The 25,987-nt window shown below is 47.8% G+C and overlaps 1 protein-coding gene across 1 annotated transcript in view; it reads right to left on the reverse strand.

Annotated features, from left to right (window-relative positions):
* The window catches only part of FRAS1 (Fraser extracellular matrix complex subunit 1), a 104,333-nt gene that overhangs the window by 60,002 nt on the left and 18,344 nt on the right, over positions 1–25,987 (reverse strand). Inside the window, exons 3-11 of the mRNA XM_059843521.1 lie at positions 13,351–13,458; positions 11,950–12,042; positions 9,994–10,153; positions 9,341–9,474; positions 6,817–6,900; positions 6,124–6,225; positions 5,836–6,027; positions 2,518–2,607; positions 1,595–1,742 (exon numbers count right to left, since the gene is read on the reverse strand). Coding sequence (XP_059699504.1) covers positions 1,595–1,742; positions 2,518–2,607; positions 5,836–6,027; positions 6,124–6,225; positions 6,817–6,900; positions 9,341–9,474; positions 9,994–10,153; positions 11,950–12,042; positions 13,351–13,458 — 1,111 coding nt within the window. The remainder of the gene's footprint in view (positions 1–1,594; positions 1,743–2,517; positions 2,608–5,835; positions 6,028–6,123; positions 6,226–6,816; positions 6,901–9,340; positions 9,475–9,993; positions 10,154–11,949; positions 12,043–13,350; positions 13,459–25,987) is intronic.

Below are 25,987 nucleotides of genomic sequence, written 5' to 3' on the forward strand. Positions count from 1 at the left end.
GCCATCATACAGACTCAGATTTTCCAGACAATTGATTAAAAGGGGTATTCACTGTCCACATGGTTTCTCAGCAGTGAAAATTTTAAGCCACCAGGAATCAATGGCCCGAAGCAACCTGAATTTGAGATTCCTAAAGGCAAACCCTGCAGTAAGTCACGACCCTGTGTCCATGCCAGGTCAGAGCACAGCTGGCAGACTGCTCCCCCTACATAAAAACCTTGATGCCACAGCACCACAGAAGGACCTCCTGGCCACAGGTAGGTGGGGAGATTCTGAACAGAACAATTTTTCTCTAGCTACAAAAAAAGCTCCTCTGCTCCCAGCCAAGTGTTCTCAGCGAGGGCCCAAGCCAAAGGTTCCCCGTGAGAGGGAATATTTGCTGGTTTTAACATAAATGCAGCACTGCCCAGGGCTCTTTGCTCTCCCCTGGCTGAAAAGGAGTGGGTTGTCTCTGCCAGCTCCCCCCCGCTCCAGCACATCTCTGAGAAGCAGCAATCAATTTTTGCTGGCTTTATGGAAGCAGATGTAGCAGGGGCTGGTGTTCTGGGCTCACAGATTGAACTGCTGCAGGCTGCACCTTGCATTTGTTTCTCATCCCCCACCACTGCAAGACAGAAAAAACACAGAGGGGAAAGTGCAGGTTTGGGTAAGGGAAATTGCCAGTTAACTTTCAGGACACAAAAAATGCAGGCTTGGCTCTGATGTCCAGTACCATGACTCCAAAGCCTGGGTTTTCCAAAATGCTACCATGATGGAAGCTAAATGACCACTTTTTCAAGGATAACCAGCAGACAAAGGCAATTCTTGATAAGGAGAAGGGAGAGGTGCTGACAATACTGCATCATCTATCCCTTCCTCAGCAGCCTGGGCAGATGCTGTTCCCTCTCAAAAATCCAGGAGAATTCCATCAGAACTTTCTAAAGCCTGTTTCCTGCACTTTTCTACCTCTAGTGCTTTGCATTCCCATTAGCATGCAGCAAATAACAAGCTTTAAAACAAGAAGATGGCAAATGTGCCCAGGCACTCCAGCACAATTAAACTGTGAAGCTATTTTCTTTTCTACTGAGATAAAGCATTAACTGGAGCACCCTGATAAAACCAAAGTTATGTGACTGCAACAAGAAGAGCTACCAAAAAGAAGGAGCAACCCACAGCTAAAGCCTCCCAACCATGAAATGTAAAGCCAGGGGAATGACAATATCCTGGAGAAAAAGGAATTTATGGGCAAAATTACCATCTAAGCCAAGGCTATGTTAGTCTTTCCAAACAATTATTAACTGGCAGCCATTCAGCCTCAGGTGAGGCTGTGGCATTAACAGAGTATGCACATTCCTTCTTCTCCCCACTCCCAAGAAATAATCAGGAGCCCATAAACTTCACAACTCACGCTAGGATTCAAGAAAGGAGCAGCGGAAGAAAAAAGGACAAAACACGTCAGGGGAAGCCACTGGGAGCCTCAATCTTATCTGAGACCTAAATTGCAGGGAAAGGACTTCACCAGCGACTGCAAAGTGGGGACCAGCCGAGGCTGGCGCAGGGGGAGCGAGGGCTGCGGGGGTTCCAGAAGCAGGCAAGGGCTGCCCTGGCTCTGTACCTGGCTGGCAGCGGGGGCAGCAGTCTCCCTTGGCCTCCCGGGGCCGGCTGCCCGGCGGGCAGGGCGGGCAGGAGCGCTGGAAGCAGGTCACCGCCGCGTCCCGGCACTCGCATTCCCGGCACGGCCCTTCTGCCCAGCGCTGCCCGTGCTGCGGGAGAAACACGCCTTCAGGAAAGGCTCTGCCCGGCGTGCAGCTCTCCGGGTGAAACGGCACAGAAAAGAGACAGCAGGCATTGCAAAGGCTCACAAAGCTTTCCTGCCAGCTCCTCTCTCAGAAAGCACCAACTGGAAAAAAAACTCACACCTCCGTGTTTTACCTCACCTGGGGCAGAGAAAGGGATCTGAGCAAAGAAAGGGTCAGCATCTGAAAAAATAGCCCCAACCTAGATTAAATTTCCCATTTCCCACATGTGTTGGCAAAGAGCAGCTATCAGCTCCAGCACTCATCTGTGAGAGCAATGAAAAGTCCAAGATAATCAATGTTCCCTTTCTCTTTAACTTCAGAGGGAAGTTCCTTGAAAATATTAATGATGAACTCCTGCTGCAGTAAAGATTATAATCAGTGGGATACATTGGCAGCAAGCTACACATTGCCCCAGCTCCGTAGCTTCTGCTTGATAGGATTAAAATTAACTATCATTATGAAATGTGCAGTAAACCTCTGAGTAGGGATATTAAATATTAAAGGAAAATGATTGATTGAGCTGCACAAAGGAGACCAAGGAAAACTGAAATTCTACAGCAGATGCACACAAGTGTTTCTGCAAACTGCAAAAGCAATCTGCAGACTACATTAATGGATTATTTTGCTATCACACTTGCAAATACCATCCTTCTCAGAACCAGAGGGGGAGAGCCAGCCCCTCCAAACCTTTGTGAGCAGAACTCACTACTCCCCTGCTGCAAAGCACAAGGATACTCACAGCTTTGGTATGCCCTTTGTAAACACAGCCACCATGGCTGGAGATACATTCAGGACAGCACTTCCCCTCTAAGTGAATTAATTCTTCACCCTGTGAAGAAGAGAGAGAGAGGTTGCAGCAATTCCAAGGGAATCAACATCGCCAAAACCACCGAGGAATGCCGAGGCAGAGCAGCTCTTGCCCTGGAATGCAATCTCCAATATCTAATTTCACCTTATCTTCTCTCTATCCCACTTCATCTCTGCAAGCAGAGGTTGGAAAACGTGCTTGGCCAACACTGCAGCTGCAGAACAAACCCCAGGAAAGGCCTCGGAATTCAGCGCTAAGGCCATTACCTCATCCCCAAATCCCACACTGAAACACTCCCCCTTTTACCCTGGATCACTGGGATTTCACCAGGTCAGCCTCAGGACTTCAATGCACAGAGGCTTACCTTCCTTTCCAATGTTCTACTTTTACTTCCCCAAGAGAATTTCAAAGCACATGCTCTATTTATCCCAGATGGAAAAAGCCTGTTCTTTGTCACAACTGTACAGCTCCGCAGATTCCACTTAAACAACTTCAGTCTGAAGATAAGAATTTAGCAGCAGGAGAAAGGAATAAAGTGTCCCAATTCACCACGACTCTTTGTGCCCAAGTGGCAGCTGAATATTTAGAAAAGAGAGAGATTTTATTCTCCTAGGGAAGCAGGACTCAGCTCACAAGAAACAGCTTTGGTTTCCAAGATTACCAGTAAGTTTTCCTGATTTATGCCAATCTGGGTGTTTATTCCAGGATAATTTTCCCTGCGCCACACTGGCACACTCAATTTTTGTGTGGGAATTATTAATGATTCCACAGACAGGGCAGCAGCAGCACAGGTCACTGCTAGGCTCATCAAGGGAGAACACCTAAGCCAGGCCACACTCTGGCATCCCTGGTGCATTCCTAAGCAGGGGAACAGAGGAGGAACCACCTGGTTCCTAGTCACCGAGGACCACACACAGCCCAAATCTCTCCCTGCTGCTTCTACACATCTCTGCTCTTCAATTACTCCAAAATGCCTTTGGCTGGGTTTGGATCTCATGTCACTACTGTGTACTGTAAACTCTGCCATCCCCACCCACATCCATAAATAGAGGCTGTAGGAAAACTGGGAGCAGCTATCCATGGAACACGGCTTGCCTAGCCCCAAAAAAACGCAGCTGTGCTGCTCTGCCAAGGCTCAGAAAAGGGAGAGGCTGTGGGAGATAACTTGTGGCTTTGCTGCTGAGAGACTGATCATATTCCAGGTGGAGAACAGGCTCACAGCCTGCTGAAAATGGCTTTCTGAGGATTAGGTCAGAATCACCACGGACACTTTGCTGGGGGAGTTTGTTTGAAAGGGTTTGGAGCTGAACCTCTTGCAGTTCCTGTCTGTGGCCTCATTACACTTCCAGTAGGAGGATGTGACCAGGAAATTAATAGTGCCTTGTGAAGAGAGAAATCCAAGAGCTCCTGGCTTCACACTGGCTCTGATTTATTGAGGCAGGTGCCTGAGTAAACAGCCCTGCAACTTCAGAAGGAAAATACAAAGGAGAAAGAAAACATGGCATTTGCTTTCTGAGCAAACATTTTCTTGTAATTAATGCATGCACACCTTGCACAACTGAGGCAAACCAGGACTGAACATGACTTGAGGGGTATTGAACCCTACACGTTAACATTTCCAGCTGTTGTTCTGGAAGACACCCCTGGCTTTTCTGAACAGGGGAATTTTTTTCTGTCAGTACCCAAGATGTGAGCATGAATATTAACTAATCCTCCCCACTGAGCCATGACAGCAGGCCATCATCATTAGTGTAAATGATCCAATTTACAGCCAGGAGCACGCAGGCAGCTCGCTCAGACAGCTGCAAGTGCAGGAGATTTTATGGCAAGCACGACTTTTCATCCAGCAGAATCTCTCTGAGCAGTTTCAGGTCCCGTGATCAGCAGCAGCACCACGCCAGGGGTGACTTTGGGTCCCACTCTCAGGGCATTTTGGCTCTTTCAAAGGCACAGCCACAGGTGAACAATCCCCTTTAGTGCCTTGATGCACCCTTTTGTGTACCATTTGGGAGCCCACGTGTGGGTTTTCACTCCTTTGAACGCTCATGAAAACAAGCTAAGCCAGGGAAACCATTACACTGGGTTTTGGCTGGACCTCAGACACACCACAAGGATGCTCAAGATTTAGCACACACAGGCAGGGTCACCAGAAAAGCATCACCACTGAGGCAGGAAACCCAGGAGGACACAGTTCTTTCCTTTTTCCTCACTGACACTGTGGAGCAGCAGGTATAAAACAGCTAAGAGCTCACCAATTGAAACAGATCACAGAAACACAGAAAGGTCTGGGTTGGAAGGGACAAGTGGCCTTGGACACTTCCAGGAATGGGGCAGCCACAGGTTCTGTGGACAGCCTGTGCCAGGGGCCTCAGCACCCTCCCAGGGAAAGATTTGCTCCCAATATCCAATTTAAATCTACTTTCTGTCAGTGTGAAGCCATGCCCTCTTACCGTGCCACTCCAGACCCTTGCAAAAAGCCTCTCCCTGTTTCTTGGAGCCCCTCAGGTACTGGAAACTACAATTATGTCACCCCAAAGCCTTCTCCTCTCCAGGATGACCAATCCCAATCCTCTCAGCCTGTGCAGTGACAGACAACACAGAAGTCTTATCCCACTGCAAAAAAAGCCAATTCAAAGCATGTGGGGGAAGCATTCAGCCCTATCTAATGCATTTTGCACATCCACTGCAGAGCAAATATAACATAACCTGGCAGGGAGGGTATTAGTTTTGGAGTAAACAGCACTGGGAATAAAACACCTTGCCAGCCTCACTTCCATCTTCCATGCTGAGAGTGACATGGAAAAAAATGAAGAAAAGTAGAACACTGACTTCCATATCCAGCTACCTTCCTGAAGGCCACTGCAGCACACAGAATGAGGATAAAAGGAACATTTCTTAGGCTTTTAACCATCTCTGACCTGCACATTTTCCCCATGTTTAGCTCCTGGCAAATCCAGTGATCACCACTGAATCCTCTGCGTGTCTGACCCTCCACTACAGCAGGCACACACAGCATGGGAGGGAACCCAAGTTCAATTAGTCACTGATTCACACTGGTTTGCTTCACAATGGGAGCCCACTGTGCAAACTTGCATGGGAACCTGCAGGTTTGCTCTCCTTCCCTGTCAAAGGTTTTTGAGGGGATTGCACACAACAAGGGCCGGCTCTTCGAGTGCCTCAAGTCGAGAAAAAAGAAAAAGGGAGGGAAAAAAAGAAAATCCCAAGCCTTGAGAAGAAAGCCTTTCTCACCTTGGCACACTCCACTTTGGCACACTCGGCTCCCTGGCAGGTGACTCGGCCCTCCTGGCACATGCAGAAGTCACAGTGGGTGCTGTTCCACATCTCCCCGTGGTACCTGAGGGTGCCACCTTCCAGGCAGCTCCCTTTGGAAGACACACACTCCTCACAGCACTTCCCGGGGCGCTGCACCTTGCTCTGCCCCTGAAAACAGCACCCAGCAGTGAGCAGGGCTCTCTGAGGCCCCTGGCACAGCAGAAGGTGCAGCTGGGCTGTCAGAGGTGGGGGGTTTTTCAGTACCTCCTCACAGGTGACAGAGCCACAGGTCTCCCTCAGACACCTGACTTCCCCCCTCTGACACACACACGCGGTGCAGGCATTTTTTTGCCACTGCTCCCCGTGCTGTTGAAAAAGAACACGGACAGAGCTGTTAAACACTCTTGGAAAACAACCAAATTCCTTCCAGAAACCTGAGCTGCTTATGGAATATGATGGCTCCTTCTGCACGTCTGTATCAGATAATAAAGTTCCCTTAAAAAATGCTGATCTCTACATGCTCAGCAAACAGGAAGAGGGGCTGAGGTCTAGGTGACGCTGTGGGTGTGTATTTCTCAATAATTGCAAGCTAGTGGCATTGGGGAGGCCTGAACTACTATGACTAGCCAAAAAAAGTCATTAACAGAAAATCCCACATTCATTAAATAATGCACTTAATTCCAGGTGACACAATGAAAGCTATAAATACTTTGACCACCAGAGCTTTCTGCTCTCCTCCTTCAAAACGAGCGTGGAGAGAAAGTGCCTCATCTGCTTTGGCCAGCAAATTCTTATCAAGTCCTGATTTCTTTCAGCTCTCCTGCCTTGCCAGGAGGGAAAAAAAGCAGTGTTTGTAGTAAGCTCTCAGTGCTGGCAGAATGTCAGAGGCTGGGGAGAAGGGAAGGAGAGATGTGCCAAAAACTGGGAGCGGTTTTGGTGTGGTTTGTCACAAGTCACCTGGAACGTTCTTCCCGACGCCGAGCAGGGCTTGGGGACACATTCTGGACAGCACTTTCCAGGAGGCAGAACCATGACTTCCTCCTAAACAGAAGGCAGAGACAAGGAAAAGGAGGCATGAACAGTTAACATCAGTGCTTGGAATTCCAGGCATTTAGCATCCATGGGATAACCAACCCACTGCCACTCAGGGCTTCGTTGTGGCCCAAGAAGCAGCACAAGAGCAGAGTAAAAGGATTCCAAGATGTTTTCTCCACCTCATTTTCTGGGCTTATTTAGATGGCAACTGAGGTGTGATTACATGGAGAGATGCAGATAAATTCATAAACATGACTTAAAGTGCTTACATTCAGGTATACAGAGGAAAAAATAATTATACAGCTGTGCAGGGAAGCACAATAAAGCAGGAGATGGATGAGAGAAGTTTTTTCTGGAATTGCCACATTTTGAGGTTTTGAAGGTGTGATTTACACTCACCACCTCTCAGGCATCTGCACTGTTTTAGTTAAATCCATCCAAACTGCCTGAGCAGATGCTAAATTATGCTTAAAACTGGATTTTTTTCCAATTTCAATTTTTTTTACGATGGATTTAAATCATGTTGGAAAAGGCTGGCACTTCACACCAATATTACCTTGCCTGCATCCCTCAACTCCAACCATCCAAAACCTGGCTAATCCCACTGCTCCCAGTCCATGTACATCCAACAGCTGGGAATAGCACTGTTCATCAGTCAAACCCTCAGCTTCCAAAGAATCAGTGGAAGACTTTGCACAAAAGTTACCAAGCAAAATTTCCCAGCAGAGTGAAAAGACCTTTTTTGTGTATTTTGGTGGCATGCAACAGGAATTTTTGGCATTCTTCTCCCTCAGCTCCTAGGGAAGAGCAAAGTTATCAGAAAGATGGAAGATGAGAGATTAATCCTGGGGGAATTTTTGTCTTGGCTTTTGTGGAGTGGAGAACAAAGAAAGGGACAGAGATAAAGGCCCATGCAAGAAAATGTTAGGTTTGACTGAGATCAAAACAGGTTCCTTGCACATCCTGCTAATGTCCCTTCCACTGGGAAATGTCCTTGGTAGGAAATGCCTGGAACACCATCAGAACTGGCTTTCTGCTGCATTAACTTGGATGCTGCCAGCCAGTTACTCTCAAATACATCCCAGCAACAGCACAGTCACTCCTGAGTCCATAAATTAGATCCTAATGATTAGCTGATTAAACATTAGTGCAATGGCTCAGCAGGTAATGCCAGTCCACTTGGAGTGGGAAAGGAGGGATCTAAAGCAGGCATCAATTCCTTTCAAGGCAGAGTACTTAGGAAATGAATACTAATGGAATATCTCAGGACAAAGCAAAACACAATCAACACACTCACACACACACTAACAGGTAGGGTTTCATCTTCCAAAAAAAATAAAGTGTTAATTGTCCAAACATCTGGTCCAGTAACAGAGAGCTGGGAAAGCATCAACAGAGAAAAAGGTTTGTTAGTATTGCTTTTGATTTTCTCAGTGAAGAGTTCTCAGTCAGGGAGCTCCTGGATTCATCATTGGATATATCAAAAATACTTGGAAAATGGCAGTCCCTAAAACATAAAGTCAGGGTCAGAGACAAGGATTTCCAGGGAGCCACTTCCAGGCATGCTGCTGCAAAAGCCCCATGAAAATGATCCAAAGAGCACAGTCACACCCATCAGCACTTTCAATACAATAACAAGAATTCCAAAAACTGAGTGATTTGTCCAGAGTCTGGAGTGCTGTGCAGAGTTTGCTGCCTTTCCTAGCCCTCTGTAGAGTCCTGTAGGGTTTTGGCTGTGTCCATCCCTGCATAAGTGCTAAAAACTCATCACTTGTCCACAGCAGAGACCTTGGAGACAGCAGTGTCCCTGTTCTCCTAACTGGACTAAAACCATGACCTTGCCTAACTCCTCTTCCCAGTTTTGCTGTTTTCTAAACACAAACACACAGAAGGAACACTGCTCTGAGACTTTGCTTTCAGCTCAAGTTGCCTTGTATTTCTGAAGGCACAAGGGGAATTTCATCCACAGCTGACTACTCTCAAATGCATTTCTAGAGCTCTTGTACAAAAAAAAAAATCAATAACAAGAACCTGCAGATCAAACTTTCCAGCTGCAAACCAAGCACTGAAATTTGTGAACATAAACCCCATTATAAATCTTGTGTTTCCATTCCTTTGCTCAACAGAAATAAAAGCATTTCCTGATCAACTCCAGATCTTTTTTTTTTTTTGAGTGGAAAACACGAAGCAGTTTCTTTAGACAGAAATTGTGCCTAATTAACCAGCAAAGGGATGATAAAAATGAAATGATGGAGAAAGAAGGTATCAGGGAAGAGCTTCACCATCACTCCACAGCATTTCTGCAGGTCAAATATCTCTTTTCCAAATCACCCACTTGTCACCCAGGAGCTTTGCTTGCTAATTTGGTCCCCAGCATGAGAAATGCACACTGTCCATGGAAAAGGAGGTGCTGGGGAACATTCCTGGAAGGCTGGAAGGTCCTGACCTGGCTGCAGAGCAGAGGCTGGCAGGAAGCTGTGGAGCACTGAGTTGCACCATCCCTGCAGACACACCTGGAGCACCGACCCAGGCTCCAGCCCTCTCCATCCTGGAACACGTGGCCATCAAAGGAGCAAGGCTCTAAGGGACAGGAAAACAAGGGAGAGGTTTATTTTCCAACGCCCTTTCACTCCTTTCTGTCACCCATAGTTAAAACACAGCTCTTGTGCATCTCAGAATTCCAAACTGCAGTTTGCCAAAGCAGGTTAAGAGGGTAACAATTCCCCCAGTCTCCAAGGGGCTTGTGAGTTAAGAGCTCTGGATGCACTTCTCCCACTGGGACTCGACGAGAAAAGGCACCCAAGAGCTGAAGAAGCATTTCTGGAACTTGCAGTCCAAGTGCACAGGAAATACCTGAGGTTTCTTTCCCAATTTCAGTCTCCAAAATGAGGACCTATTAGGCACATCTGCTCCCTGCTTAAAGCTTGCCCCCACCTCTTGGCCCGTGGGTGAAGCCAGAAATGTAAATATGGCAGCAGGACAGAAAGGGAATGATGAGACACGCTTGCATCCAGTGTTTCCCCAACAAAACTGACCAAGAACAGAAAAGCTTTCCAGATTTGGGGCTACAAGGAGGTTCTGAGCTCAGACAGTACTCACCACCACGGCCCACACATCTGGGACAGCAGGAGCCCTGGGCAGTGTCCTGCAGCTCCCCTTGTCCACAGGTGAGGGCTGGGCAGGTCCTGGGGCTGCAGGTCACCTTCCCGTGGGCACAGGAGCACCAGACACATCCCGAGCTGGCCCACTGCGTGCCGTGCTGCACACAACACAACCAAGGGCACAGAGAGCACACTGAGAGCTGGAAATAAGTCTTGTCCCTTTTCCAGTTCCTCCTCTCTCCAGGATGAGGCTTGGCACTGGTAAAAAGTGTCTTTCTGACCAAGTGACAGCAGGATTGGGATGTGAAATGTGACTGAGGTACAAATACGTCCATATCTTTTTTGTGGGGATGCCTGCCCAAGGAACAGGCTCAAAAGGAGCCAAAAGACAAAAGCTGCAGCAGGAGAACAGTGCAGGAAAGTGCAGAAATAGCACAAGAAGAAATGTAATGTATTATGATAAAACATAGTGCCACCAAACGACAGGCACAAAGAAACTTGAGAAGAGGATGGGTGAGCTACCCCTCCTGTTCCAGTTTTTGTTTAGCTTGTACCAGCCTCATGCTGGAACAGAGGGTTACAACATCCTTCTCAGGTGTGGAGAGCACAGCCCTCCAATATGCACAGCCCTGCAAATATTTCTGAGCACTTTAGCATATTTATTGAGATTTGGACCTGACTTGCCTCTTGTCAAACAGAAAAGTCTGTAAGAGACCACACATAGGACTTGAGTTTGCTGTTAAGCCATTTTTCTACATTTGCCAGTTGTTTGACATGATTCATTAACTACTACCCATGAATCTTGATTTTTTTTTTCCTCATCTCCAGACACTTATTCTGATTGTTTTGGCCTTTCAGCCCCCCTGGGTGAAACCACATCCCAGAACCTGCTCCTTGAATAATTCAGGATTACAGAACACAGAACCCAGGGCGCAGAGCAGCAATCAATCTCTGGCAGCATAGGTGGCTGCTGAGAGGAAAGCTTCTCTGAGCACAGCTAATATGTCAAAATCACTGTGCTTTGCCCCCCCATTCTGATGTTACTGTCTCAGCCAAGCACAGAGACAGCAAAGGGAAGGAGCAAGTGGGGAAATTTCTCCCATTAAACCACGCAGCACACACAACTGCTCTGCAGCTGCAGACCCTGCTGACCAAACTCCTGCTAAATTCCACTATCTGGCAGTGACAGGACATAAATGCAGTGATCCATCCTTCCCCTGCACACTGTCGGAACTCAGGACATCCCTCTGGGAGTCCGGAGTTTCCTGGGACCCTTGCCAGGGGGCTCGGAGACCCTGGCACACAGCCCAGAACACCAGTGGGTTCGATTATGAACCACGGAATAACTTGTCACCTTTATAGAAAGAGATAAAAGCCACAATAGTGTAAATAGTGTAAGAATAAATAATTACAGAGTCTAAATGTAGGTTTTAGGATTTTTGGTATAGGGGTTTCTGGTGACAAGATGGAGGGATTTGGGCGTGTCTAGCCTTTCTTCTTCTTCTCTACCTCCATCTTGTCTGGTGATGTTGGCACTTTTAGATTGGTCTAAAGTAGAAACTCACTGTCTAATATAGATGATAGGTATTGGAAAATAACTGTAAATATTGTACACGTAGTTTGTAGTATATAAAGATAACACCGCCCTGGAGGAGGGGGGAGTGCCTCTGGCTGTCCTGCCAAACGGATCTCGGCTGGACAGGGAGAAAGAACTTTATAGATAAGATGCAATAAACAATCTTGAGACCGAAAAAATGAAGAGCCCTGACTTTTTCTTCAAGCACCGGGCTGGGAAAAGAAACTTTCGAACTTTAGTCGGGGTCACTCTGACCAGCTAGAAAGAGAGACCCCGACAGCACACCAGCTCAGCAGCCTCCACTGGCTGCAACAAAAAAAGGGAGCTAAAACCAGGTAGGGATGGTCCCTGCTGAGGAAGTGGGAGCAGAGCACTCACGCCGTGGATCTGTCCTTCGTGCTGGCAGAAGCCTTCGGCTCGGGAGGCACACTGGGGGCAGCACTTGTTGGAGGCTATTTGGAGCACTTCTCCCTGAAAAGAGACAGGATTCCAATGAACACCTGACATCAAACAGGGACTCTAAAATGAAAGTGAAGCCACGAGGCCTGGCTGGACCTGGTGCTCTCAGCTCAGAAAGGAAAGGTTTCAGGTGAAACACAGAATGCTGCTACACCACGCTGCCTTGCTGAGAGGTGGCACAGCACTTTGTGTGTTTGACATTTTGCCCTCAAAATAACAGCAGAATTTACACCCCCATGAGTACAGTTGGGAATTCTTCAGCTGAGCCAGTTTTCGAAGAATAGAAAACTATTGTTCAAGACAAACCTCAAGGTTCTTCACTGAAAGGCCACTGAGAAACATGGGACAGATGTTGCTGAAACAAGACCAGCCACATTTGCGTAAATCTCATAATGAGTAGATAAGAAATAAAGCATGGAGAAGGGCAGTGATTTCTGACCTTGCTTTTCTGTTGGTGGTTTAGCCTCGAAGTGAGAAAGGTGCTTTTTTCTTCTGAGATCCTTGGTGATCCCTTTCAATGTTTAAGTGACCAGATGTTTTCAGAGCATTTAAGCACTTTCTCTTGAAAAGTGCCCATGTCAAGATTAGTTTGACACTATAAACCTATTTCCCTTGATGAGCTTTAAAGTAGCCACCTTTTCATTTATCTGATTTTTATCATTTTATCTAGTGCACTCATTATTACCTGTGCCATGACAGCACTTGATCTCCCTCTTCTTTAGCACAAAAATTCCTACTAGTTCAGTCTAGCTTTAATCAATGCACAGCAATAATAATAGGGAAAACCAGTAAGAATCAAAATTATTTCCTCATTAGTGCTGTCATATTGGGAAACATTTTAACCTGCTTCACAAAGCCATATAATTATCCTGACAGCCTCTTTAAAACACTCTTTTTCACTGCTGTTTGTGCACTCTGCCCCAGCAATCCAGATGTTAATGCAAGACCAATCCCATGGCCAATTAATGAAGATCCAGACAAAGACAAGCAGGAGACAAGGAAAGCTCAGCAACCATCACGAGGAAGAAGAGACTGGAGGACAGACAATCTCAGCTCTGTTGTTGCTCAGCAGAGTGGAAAGTGCCCATCTGCACCTTCCAGGGAGCCCCAGCCCCACCTCCAAACGAAGGGGGGATCATGCTGGGAGGTTGGAGCCCAGCTCAGGGGCTTCCTTTGGGATCAAACTCCTCCAACACTTGGCCTCTGGCTGCAGCCAAGGGGACAAAGGCTTCCCATGCCACGAGTTTTCACTGCAAGGAGGAGTGCAGGGACACAGAGCCTGTGCCTGGCTCTGGGCAGCCAGGGGCACTCAGCCCTTACCTTCTGGAAGTCACACTGAGGGGCTCTGCAGACTGTGGGCTCACAGGTGACAACGCCGCTGCGGCACCGGCAGTCTTGGCAGGAATGCGGCTTCCAGGAGGTGTTATTCTGCAAAGGAAGTGGGAAACCAGGCCATGCAGCACCAGGCACGCTCTGTTCTGACAACACATCTCAAATAGCCCCACAGAGGTGGACTGCAACAGAGCCCCCCTCCCTCCCACACGCTTCTCAGGCCCCGTGCTGGCACTTCTCACTCAACAGCTTCCAAAACACAGCTGAAAGACAATGGCAACACAATCCAACCTCCAAGAGCTCCAGGTGAGTAGAACATCTCTGGAAAACTTCCCTGTGGTCAGGCTCACACTGCAGGTGATCCCAGGTGGTGCTGAGGCAGCAGAGGTGGCTTTGAGGCAAACCCACTCCTGGGGTTGGCTCTACCTGGGCACATGTATTCCCAAACACACAGAGGAGACTCTGGCCAAGCAGAGAGCCTGACACATCTGGAAACAGCTGTCAGCACCACTCCATCAGTGCACCCAGCTGGAACTCCCACAGCTAATTCTCAAGGGTTTCCACCACCCTTCCATTCCCTCCCTGCTGAGGTCACGATCCCACGCTGCCCCCACAAGAAAAGGGGAAGAGGAGGATCAGTTTCTCAGCTGCAACACTGTGTGCAGCTAGACAATCCCTGCCCCTGTTGTACAGACAAACACTGGGCTAAACTGGCACCACACAGGATGTTCTCCTGGGGAGGATGGACAGCCCCTATCCCAGTCATCCAGCCTCCTTTTTAAGGGATTTCCAAGGAGACCAGACATTGCTGCTCATTTACACCACGTAGTGATTTACCTCAATTTACTCACAGTGCTAAGTTCGACTTAGGAAGGATGAGTAACAGCTGACTGCCAGGAGCACATTTACAGCTCACTCCTAAAACTGTTCAGCATAATGATAAAATACTGAGATGTGCCTTAAAGGCCCATTAGGTCGCTTAATGAGAGAAAAAATATCCTGAAAAACCAGACCACTTGCTCAGGCACTTCAAGAGCATCAATCTGCAAACAGTGGGATGGCCAAAAAGATAAAAAAACCTCAAATCCCTTGGGTCGTTGCCCTGTTTTCCAAAATCATTTCTCCCACATCAGTGGCAGTGCTGACTTTTCAAGGTGCACAGCCCCTGGGCAAGGCAAAGAGGGATGGTAATTCCTGCTCAGGAACACAGCTGGCTCTCCCTGGCTCACACAGGGCTGCAGAACAGAAACCCTGACAGCACCTCTGCCAGCAGATGGATGGTGCAGTTAGGGAAGAAATGAAGGTTAAGTGATGTGTGTGCCAAGCTGTGGCTGACACACACACTGGAGTTAACTCATCCTGCTGGCTTCAGCAGCACCCTGTGTTGGAAAGCTGGCAGGGGAGGCAGCCACGGGCTAACCAGCAGTGAGAAGGGAGGGGGCAGACTCAGTGCCCCATCCCTTGGTTCTCCAAAACCTTCACCTCGGATCTCTCATGCTTATTCAAATTTTTAAAAAAGGAAAATGATTTTCACCGTGGAATAATAACCAAAGGTCAGCACAGAGCCACCCTTGTCACATTTAAATGCTCAGGTTTGAGGTAAGAAAACCCCTCCTTGCTCTTCCTCCTCCCCTGGTTTCTATCACAGCCCAAGCAGGCTGGCTCCTGTCTGTGGGCTCAAATCAGCTGCTTCTAAATTCCTTTTGCCAGGTACAGGATCAAAACCAACACTTCCCTGCAGAGCTTTAAAAAATTCATTATCTAGTTAATAGTCAGGAAACTACCACCTGATCTGTTGGGATATGAGAGTCTTCCAAGCACTTCACGGGGCTCAGTGTCCTGTCTTTGGACAATTCAACATTTAGCTTAGGATTCCTTGCAACAGACCTAGAGCATCCAGTTTGGAAAGTCTGGATCTCACCTATCTGTCCTGTTGTGAGGCTTTGTTGGTGCTCACCCAGCAGGCACAAGGACACTTCAAAGCTCCCGGGCAACACAGTTCCAAACATAAAGCAAGACTTGGCAGTAGACACCCAGAGAAGTGCTGGAAACCCGCCTGGCATCTTCTCCAAGGCTCTGCACCTCAGTGGACAAATTATCTGCTGCAATCTAAGTGCTGGATTCCAATCCTGGTGAGAGTATATTTTTATCAATGACAATTTAAGGGGCTATTTCCTTACCAGTACTAATATAATTAACAGTATAAATAATGAAATACCGTGTGGAGAGCGCTTTGAAGACGGAAAGCATTCCTTAAACACCAAGCAGTGCCATTATAATTTATTAATTCCCTGGATTTCCCCACATCAAAAGAAGAAATTATACCTAATTCAACTGAATTTTAAAACACCATGCTGCAAGAAGAGATACATCTACATTACTTGAGCCAGTCTCCACAACAGGGGCCAAAACACCAAGAAATGCTCCCAAAGCTTTTGAGCCTGCAGATAGTCAGACCAAGACAAAATGAGATAAAACTGGAGACAGAGGAGCACAGTGTGAGCATGTGATGGGTTTGGGGAATACTGATGAGGATTTAGAAAAAGGCAGGGGAGAAAAAGATAAAAGAAGGAGGCAAGAACACAACAAGCAGTAAAAGCAAAGAAAAAGCTACAGAGAGCAGACATGGAGCAAAGGGAGCCCAGAGCAGCTGTGAGCGCTCCTGGTTTGCTGCTGTCACCCTGTCACATTACCCAGAGCACAGAAAGACCTAAATCTCTTGGACCACTGCTTTTTCAGCCAGCTATCCTAACTTCAGACAGCTGCACCTGTCCCTCCTCGACCTCAAGCAAAAAAAAAAACCCACCCCACCCAACAAATCAAAAATAACCAGTCTGCTATTAATATGTGAAAAGCCTCAGTAATTTAATCAGGTGCCACCAGATAACAGCCTGTGAGCTATTCTGGAGCAGCGACTGGGGAAATAAGAAGCACACAACAGCTGGTTTGCGTCCCCTTTCCAGCTCTTGTGGCTCCCTGAAAATATCCAGCGCCTCCCTAAAATGTCCCTGGATGCTGGGGTGTCCCCTGCAGCACACAGAACCCCTAAAGCTGGTCACTGGGGTGGTGGCATTGCTGCAATTGCTGTGCAGGGGGAAGGCAGCAGAGCACAGCGGCAGCCTTCGTGTCAGCCAGGGGTCGAGCTGCAGATTTGTGGTGTCACACCCAAAACGAGGGGGTTGCTGCTTGTCCTGGACCCCACTAATCACCTGATGGTGGTGAGGAGTTCCAGAGGAGACACTGGGGCAGCTGGGCCTGGTTAGCCTGGAGAGGATGGAGAGGGAATCACATCAATCCATACAAATACCTCTCAGGTGTGTCAATAGGATGGTGCCAGACTTCTTGGTGTGCCCAGTGACAGAAGAAGAAGTAGCAGCCATAAACTAAAACACAAGGAGTCCCACCTCACCATGAGGAAGAGCTTCTTTCCATGAGGGTGGCAGAGCACTGGAACAGCTGCCCAGGGACCAAACTCACCTGGGCTCATCCCTGTGTCACCTGCTCCAGGTGACCCTGCCTGGGCTGGGGGGGTTGGACTGGGTGACCTGCAGAGCTCCCTGCCAACCCCAGCCATTCTGGGATTCTGTGCTTAACTCTCCAAGAGCCTGCTCTGCCCCCACTCTGCTTTGGGGAGCAGGGAGGAGAGAAACCCCTGGGGGAGAAACCACGGGGAGAATCCCCCAGGGAGCTCCAAGCCTGGTGGGATTTACCTCCCAAGTCGTTCCTGTGCCAGAGACAACTGAGAACAGGCAGGGATCGGGTGTCTCAGAGGAGGAATTCCAGGCTGCTTTGTTGAAACAGGGCAGGCAGAGCCCGGAGCAATTACACTTCTGGTAACAATTACCAGCATCACCCGGTGGCTGCCAGGCGAGGAGCCTTGGCAGCGCCGCTTTCATTTGTCATTTCCACTCCAATTACCTGACAATGCCAGAAAATTGGCAGGAGAAGCCCCAAGGAGGGGGAAGCACAGAGAGCACAGTGGGGATACCCGTGAGTGGAGCAACGAGGAGATGAAAGCAATTCAGAGACACATAAAGGATTCCCAGGGTCCCCTGGGTTTGGATTTGATGTTCTATCTCTGGCAACGGGGAGCTGTTGCTCTGCTGAGTGTGTTTTTTAGACCTGGTATTTGCTGGCAGAGAATGGAAACTCCTTGACAAGGGGGTTCTAATGGGTCCCAGCATGCCCACAGCCAGAGAGGAACACGGGAACGGCTGGGCTCGGGAATCACAGGGAAATCCAGCTCCTCTCAGTGGCAACAGCTTCAGCCCTATGTCCTAGGAGAGCACAGAGCAGCTAAGGCAAAGCACAGGGCCTGATGAACAGCACAGCAACACGAACACACTGTTCCAGCAATGGGAACTAGCTCTCCCCTTCCTCCAGTCAGGGAATTAAGAAGTTACATAAAGTAAAACAAGGTCCTGTTTTCACAGTTCAACAGTCTGCCACATTTTCCAACTGTGAAAGTCTTTCACCAGTTGTACCAGCCTCGTAAAAATCAGGAGCCTAAAAATAACATTTCCCAGCAGTCCTGAGATATTTCAGGGATGTGATATTCCAAAATATTCTTCAAATACTTAGATGCTGTTGTAATCTTCATCCTATCTTTCACAGAGTCACCAGGAAAGGGCCCCAAATGAACCAAATGCACTATGCAAAACTGTGGTTTCAAATCATTGGTCCTAACCAGGATTTAAATCAGCACACAGAGGTCTTTGTTCAATATTTTGGAAGCAGCAGTGTTCCTTTAGAAAGGTTAATGCCTTTTGGGTTGTCACTATTACAATCACCCAAAATGACTTGCAGCCTCTTTGTAAACTTTCTTCTCACATTAAATCCACCTATAAATGAGCATGGTGAATGACTGATAGCAAAAACAATTACTTTTTTCTCCCATCTTCTTATGCTGCAGATTTTTTCCATGCCCAGTTGTGTGTTTTGATGAACAGCAGACACCAGAAATTCTCCTCAGCATGCAGGAATAACATTTGGGGTCCTCCTGCTGGCTTTTCTCCCCTTTGCCCAAGTAGTTTCTAACCTGCCAACGGGCAAATGTCAAACATCCTGCCCCCAAAATGACTTCTGAGTGAATATCAAACTGTAAATGGATGTCAAACCCGGAGTGCTTGACTGAACAGCTGCGGAAAAGAAGGGAGGCAGAGGATTAATTTAATCTAAACTAGATCACAGCTTTAATGATAGCACTTATTACAGCATAATGGCTACTCCTGGAGCAACAGAGAGCCCATCTCTGCTCTGTGATGCTCTGGATGCAGGTCATGTTCTGTCCCCTTCAAGTGATGCTGCTTGGTCCAAACTTGAACCTGGGAGAGCCACCAGGACACCAGCAGTCAACAGCCAGTGACAGATGTGTCAAATGGTGAAGTGAGACTGCCAGAGGGACGTGGGATTTCAATTAGGAATGCAGGTTATGGTGGGCCAAATGCTGCCATGGTAACTGCATCTCAGCCAGGGCGGAGTGGACAAGACAGACTAAGCCTTTTATTCCTTTTCTAACAACAAGAACAACAAAAAAAATCCCATCAGGCCATGAAAATCCTTGCAGCTGATTCAGCAGAGAAAGGAAATTTCCTTCAGTACCAGTCAGGGCCCTCAGAAGCTCTGCACCAGGTGAAAGGTAACTCGAATTCTACTTCTTGAAGGCAACAATCCACTCTAGAGCAATTTTGCAAGCCACGTCAGCCAACACAGAGCTGTCTCCAATTCCAGGCTGGATATTTAGGAAATGTCCTTTCCAAGCAAGGAGTTACACACCTCGAATCCTACTGTTGTCACTGTGGGTCCAAGCAGAATCATGTCCCTTCCAGCTCCCAGAAAATACAGCCCTTTATGTCCTTATCAACCATCTCAGCTCCCTGGGCAGCAGATTAATAAACTGGTTCTCCCTTCCCTTCCAAAGGGAAAGAGGACCCCTGCACAGTCATTAATCTTGGAGAGCAAAGGCTTCATTAAAGAGCAACAATGATGAAGAAAAGCCTGTAGAATAAGGAAATTGTGCAGACTGTCCTTGTGTCCTCCAGAATTGTTCCCAGCATTGCTCTGGTTCACTGGGAGCTGCTGAGATTCATCAAGGGGACAGTCTCATGTCCAAAACCAAATGGAAATAATGGCAGCAGAAAGTGGGTGACACCTCAGTGCTTGACTCAAACACAGGCTCCTTGCTGCCTTCCATTACAAATGAGTCAATTAATTGACTCTGGCACACAGAAACGACGGGCCCAAAACCAAAATCAGGCTTGAAATATCCTGAAGAGGGCAAAGATGACAGATGTGCTTGTGTGCTTCAGTGCTGTGAGGTGGGATCAAGTTCATTGGGATCAAGAGGGACAGCATGGGGGGAAGGAGGGAAGGAAGGAGGGAAGAAATTAAGCAGCACAGTCCTTGGCATTCACTGGGTCACACATGCTCTGAAAATTACCATGATTTTTCTTTTACAGTGACAACAAAACCACACCAATCAGCTGAGGAGAACTACAGCTAATTGCCTCTCTCTCTATGAAAGAAGGAATGCCAGGGGGACAAAAGCTTATCCTGTCCAAGAGTGGTGAGCAGGCTGAGGGAGAAGAGGCAAAACCTGGGCAATAACACCAGCAGGGAAGCAGCCATGGCCAGAAGGTGCAGGGGAGGAAAAAGTAACTCCAGGGCTGGAAAGGCTGGTCAGATGAATCACAAAGCAGTTCCAAGCTGCTCTGTGAGGCATTTAAACTCCCTCCCGTGAGGCAGATAAAAGATGGACAGAGAAACAGGGCATGGGTTGGCCTCAGCAGGAGAAGTACCAGTCTAGTAATTAGCATGATTGGCCATCAGTCAGAAATAAATCATAGTATCCATTGCTAAGTGGCACCATTTGACAGGAAACAAACTGCACGGTGTGTCTGAGCTCATGCTGCAAGAGTTCCTTAGGCTTTCATTGCTCACAAGCACTGCGTGAAAGGTCATGGCAAAGAAAAGATTTATTTAAAATTAAAGCACTGTAATCCTACCTAAAGCATATTTATTTTTTTGATGCACACCACCACGACTCTGTGACCTGATTTCCAATACAGTGCCAAGGAGATGTCAGGAGTTGCTCTGGAAATAAGCATGATCCATACCTGGAGCACCTCTCCAATTTGTTCCCTTTACCACAGTTCCTCTTCTATGGAAAAACCCATTCTACAAAATTTGACTGTCCACAGGAGAAGCAAGCTCAGGGACAAAGCTCACCATAACCTCTAGAGCTCCTGCACACAAATTTTTGTCTCTCACCCCCTTCTCAGTATTTGAGCTCTCTCTCAGAATAAACCCTGGAACAATTTTCACGGCAAGGCCGCCATGGGGGCTGCAGCAGCAAGGCTAAGAGGGAGCACCTGCAGAAGCACTTAGTTAGACTCCTGAAAGCAGAATGGGGGGTTCCTAAATCTCTCCAGTGCTCATCATTTAAAACAGGGACAGTTTTATATCAAAGCACTTGGCTCCTTCACTGTAGTGATGTCTTAATCTACAGAAGCTGCTCCATGAAATATTCAGCAGAGGCAAAGCATATGCATCCCTTAGGTTCAGGCTGAGGAAGAAAATGCATCTTCCCTCTGTCCTCAGGCAGCAAGGATGGGCTGGGTATTACAGCAGGTAACACCTGAGAACGTGCTTTTGTTAACCATTTTAATTCTCCCTCTTTAATAAGCTTGCTTGCTAGTGTGTTTTTCAAAGCACATCTCTGGCTCACACGAAGCCTCAGGGATCTCTGTCCACAGAGATGCAGCGAGAGGAGGAGCACAGGGCTCTGCTCACATCCCTCTCCATGCCATGGATATTTGCCAGGCTGAAGATTGCTCGCTGACATGGTGTGAGCCAATTCCTGTCAGGCTGCTTCACGCTTGGTTAGAAATAATTGCTGCCTCATTACAAATTTAATCATGACACTCTGATATGGCAGAACTCTTCCTTGCAATCTCCTTCTCTTCCTTCTTGAAGAAGATGTGAAACAGACTGACCACTATGCAGCCTAGGTATTTTTAATTTTTAATTTTTTTTTTTCTCCTCAAAGGAGGAAATCCCATTTTCCAACATTTTGTTCATGTAGTTTCTACACGGCTTCAGAAACATCTCACAATGCTTTTAACTCCAGGTTCCTGCAAGATCCTTGGGTGTTTAATTTTTATTAATCTGCATCTACTTTGAGAAGGTCTCCAAGTAGAAGAGGGCAGCCCTTGAGGGCTTGCCTGTACCCTGACCAATTCACAGTTTCCCTGAAGAATGCAGAGATTTAGGAAAAGTGGCACAGGAAACACTCCTGAGGGAAGTGTCCTCTCTGCTGAATGGGTTAGGAAGGAAAAGCCCAGGAAGGAGAGGGAGAGGTTCCCCTGTAACCCAGCTGTAAAACCTGAGACATGATTCCACACTCTCCTTTCCCCACCTCCACTCCCTCTGAGCCATGAATGCAGCTGATGCCATCACCAGCCTGGCACCTTCCTTGAGCTACAGAAATCCCACACCAGGGATGAATGGGATCCATCTGATTGCAGGGATCAACTCAGTTCCAAGGAAGAATCCCTCCAAAGCAAAAGCAGAGTTGCTGCACAAGACTCCCTTCTAAGAACCTTGCAGCAAAGCACAAGGGAACATTCCCAGAACTACCAGTAACTAAGAGCAGCTCCAGTCCTGATCCTGGTTTCAGTACACCCATCACTCCTGAAGATCTTGGTGATGGGAATTCCCAGCAGCAAGGCCTTGGTGCTTCCAGCACTTTCAGGTGTCTCCCTACCTGTTACTCCCTATGCTTTCAAAGCCAGCAGCATGTAAATAAAGCACAACCTGATAATCAAAAAAAGGGAAGGGATTTAGAAAAATACTCTGTTGTATTTTTCTTTGCTCCCCTTTCTCTTTTTTTTTTTTTTTTTCCCCTCAGCAAAATAAAAAAATGAGCTGGGAGACTGGAGACTACTGAATTAACTTTCTTTCCTGCACAACTCTTCCACTCCTCTGCACTGGCACCTTCCCAGAGGTCTGTGCACACCAGTGTGGATGGATGGCTTTTCCAAACACCTGCATCCATCATTTCATTTGACCTCCAGAGGCCACATTCTTCCCTGCATCTTTAGTTACTTTTATCTTAAAAAGAAAAAAGGAAAGCAACGGGGGTCACCAGAGTGAAGCTGGCAGCCAGGCCCCCTCCCTTCCTGCCTGCAGGGAAACAACCCTGGCTCCCTGGGTCAGCCACAGCTCCTGCACTGCTCCAACCCCGAGGAGAGCCTGCCCCAAACCACAGCCTTCACCTTGGCCTGATGCTCCCCTCCCAGGGCCATGAGGAATGCTGTTTCAGGCTCTGGAAAGAAACTGTGCAGCCCTGGTGAGACAGCCCATTTTTCAGGAGCTTAGGAACACAAAGTATTTCAGTGCTCTTTTCTACAGTGCAGTAAATATTGCACTTGAAACCCACCTGACAGCTGCTTAAGTCCAGCTAGGAATCCAACCTTCAGGTTCTGGGACCTGAACTACAGCTGTGCCTGCCCCAGCCCTGGAAGTGCTCAAAGCCAGCCTGGATGGGGCTTGGAGCAGCCTGATCTAGTGGAAGGGGTCCCTGCCCATGGCAGGGGGCTGGAAATGGCTGAGCTTTAGGTCACCAATGTCATTTCTGACTGTCTCCTCTTTCTAGGAATACACAGAAGTCCTTGCACAGGGGGATGTTGAACAGAGGACATGCAGTGACAGACGAGTGGGAAGTGGCTGCATTATCACCTTCCAGGACAAACCTGCTAAAACAGCAGCCAAACCCAGTGAGAACTGCAGCCATCCAGCATCCTTCCTCCAAACACACACCAGAGAGCTTCACTCTGAGGGGAGGCTCCTAAAAACAAAGAGGAAAGCAAGCCTGCAACTCCTCTCAGCACACTAAAAGTACTCCAGTTTCCCCTCACCTCAAAGAGGCCAATGGCAGATGCTTGATGAAAGCCTGGAGACAGCCAGGGCTCTCCCTGCAAAAGCAGATTGCTCCAGGGGAATCCCAAATCCCTCAGCCCACACCAGCTCCCACCAGGCTGAGACAGCCAAGACACCCTGTTCTTGGAAATGAGGATGTACAAAGGCAGAAAAAGTTGCCTAACCCCCTATTAATCTGCAGAACTTTCCCTCCCCACGATGAGGAACAGAGAGAGGCAGAATTTCGGAGCCTAGCTCGGAGCACACTTGACTTGAAAAGAAGCCAAGACATGGATGTTTTTCCCTCCCCTTCCCTGGATGATTAACCTGGGCACCACTCCCACGTCTGCAGACAGAGCACACCGAGACTGAAGTGCCCATGAGCTACGTGCACAAGTCCTGTCGTGTCCACCCCACCCTCCCCAGCCCAGCATTTGTACTGGAAAAACAGAGGTTTGTACCTCAAGAGAGCTCTGCTCTCAGGGACAAGGAGCAGCTACCCCACTGGAGTTTTTGTAGCAAGCTTATCCAGACATGATCACAGCTGCGTTTCCACCTTGGGTCTGCAAGTGTCAGGAAAATGGCATCCAGGATGGCAGGAAAAGGATGGGGTTTTCCTCAGGCTGCCATGCTAAAGTGAGCATCTCTGGCTCCAAGAGCAAAAAAGGAGGAAAACCTGGGGCAGAAAGACAGCAGACAGGGCCCCAGGCTCCTTGCTGGACCTCCAAGCCACGGCCATGGGAAAGAAGAGGGATTGTACTTCCAATAATCCCCTCCAGCCACATCACCTGCTCCGAATCATCAGCACATGGCTCCCACCACATGGCAGGGGATAAGGAGAGATCACAGAGACTATCCAAACCCCAGAGCCTGCTGGGAATGTTAATCCAGCCTCCAGCCATGACCCCCAGCAGCCCTGCTTCGTGCACTCAGGGCAGAGAACTGAAATCCTCGTGCCTGGCAAGGGGCTGGCTTGGGAAAGCACCAGAAAATCCATAATGGCAGGAGTTATTTCAAAATGCTTTCACTACAGGGGAGGGAAGCATTCTCCACATCTTCCTACAATGTCCTTCTTTTCTGTCACTTCTCCTTTCTTTTCCCTGATTTTTTCCTATTTTTTACAGACGTCATTCATCACATTCTTAATATTCAGCCCATTTCACTTCATTTACCTTTCCCTGCTTGTTCTGGGGGCTGGCTCTGCTAATTGCTGTAACTTCCCAAAACTCCACCAGCTTCACCACTGTGCCTTTGTGGCATTCACCAAATTTTGCCATTGTGTTACCATCCCATGATTCAGATCTCTTGACAATGTTCAGGCTGCAAAGCCTGCTTATCTTTCAACATTAAAGGTTTTAAACCTTCCCAGAACGTAAAGAGACTCTGGGAGGAGATGACATTTTACTGCTGCTTTGAAATACCTCTGAGGAAAAACAGGGTGAAGTATTCCAGTGAACCACCTTGTCTCACTAAAACACTTGCTTCCAAGACCTAACAGTTTGAAGGAAAATCACTTTAGACAAGGGACAATTTCTTCATGGACCAGAATGTAAAGCAGACCCAAGCCTGCCCTTTTTGCTGACCCAAAACTCAAGGACTGCAAGCAATTATTGCTTTCAATGAAAAGACACAGCAGCCAGTGCGACACCAGAAGAAAATCAAAGGCTCACACACCCTTAGGGTAAGAAATAATATCACATTTTCTCTCCAACATGCCTCCTGTGGATGCTGTGCCCTAATTTTTAGGTGGTCACAAGTCCCATCCCAAAGGCTCAGATTTTGATTTGAGCAATGCCAATGTAATGTAAAACAACCTGAATATTTCAGCTGGATGGGGCTGGCAAGTCCCTGCCTTCCAGATGTCATTTAAATTTTATAGAGAGGCATAAGAGAAGTGATTTATGCAATATGGAAGTCCTAGGAGGAGCAGCCTGCCACACACAATACTCATACTTTGTCCACTGCTCCAGTGTAACAGCAAATTGCCCAAATTCCAAGGAAGGAGGGAGCAGGGAACCCTCTCAGGAAAGTGGCAGGAAAGCAGAGCTTTCTGTTTCAGAAAGCTGTTAATGAATGATGGCCCCTCCTGCTTGGTGACCTTCACAAAACCGGATGGCAGTTTCAGCTCTAGCCCTGCAGGGTCACAGGTCTAAATCCCATCGGGATACACGTGTCCCCTTGAATGGCAATTCCAGCCCAAGAGCCAAACCCCCATGCAATCCTAAGAGGGTGGAGTGATCTTTGATCTCCCCCAAGGCACTTCGATCAGACAGCCAGGAGCAGCCAAAACCTGTGCAAGTTTTGGCTGTGATATGCCCTTGGTTAGCAACTTTTTTAAGTCAAGTGTTCAGCAGCAATGATTTGCTAGTGGAGTATAACACAACTTGCTTGATCTGTCCAAAATCTCTGTCTGTAGGAGCCAGGAACATCTGCTGCCAGCTTGAGAACCCTGGCTGCTCTGGGCACAAGCAGGGTGCCACACTGAAACTCATCCAAGAGCTGTTGGCTCGCAGGGAGTTCATGACAGTGAGCAAAACCACCTTCCTCATCAGGAGAAGTATGTCCCTTCAGGAAAAAACCTGAGGGGAAGGCTGCAAAAAGGAGTAAGAGGAGGTGCTCCACAACAAATTCTTCAAAAAGGACCAGCTAAAGGCAGACAGGTGCCCTTCTGAAGGCCGTTTCAGTACCTGCCACTGGGCAATCCAGA

Source organism: Haemorhous mexicanus, chromosome 4 (assembly GCF_027477595.1).
Source record: "Haemorhous mexicanus isolate bHaeMex1 chromosome 4, bHaeMex1.pri, whole genome shotgun sequence".
NCBI lineage: Eukaryota > Metazoa > Chordata > Aves > Passeriformes > Fringillidae > Haemorhous > Haemorhous mexicanus.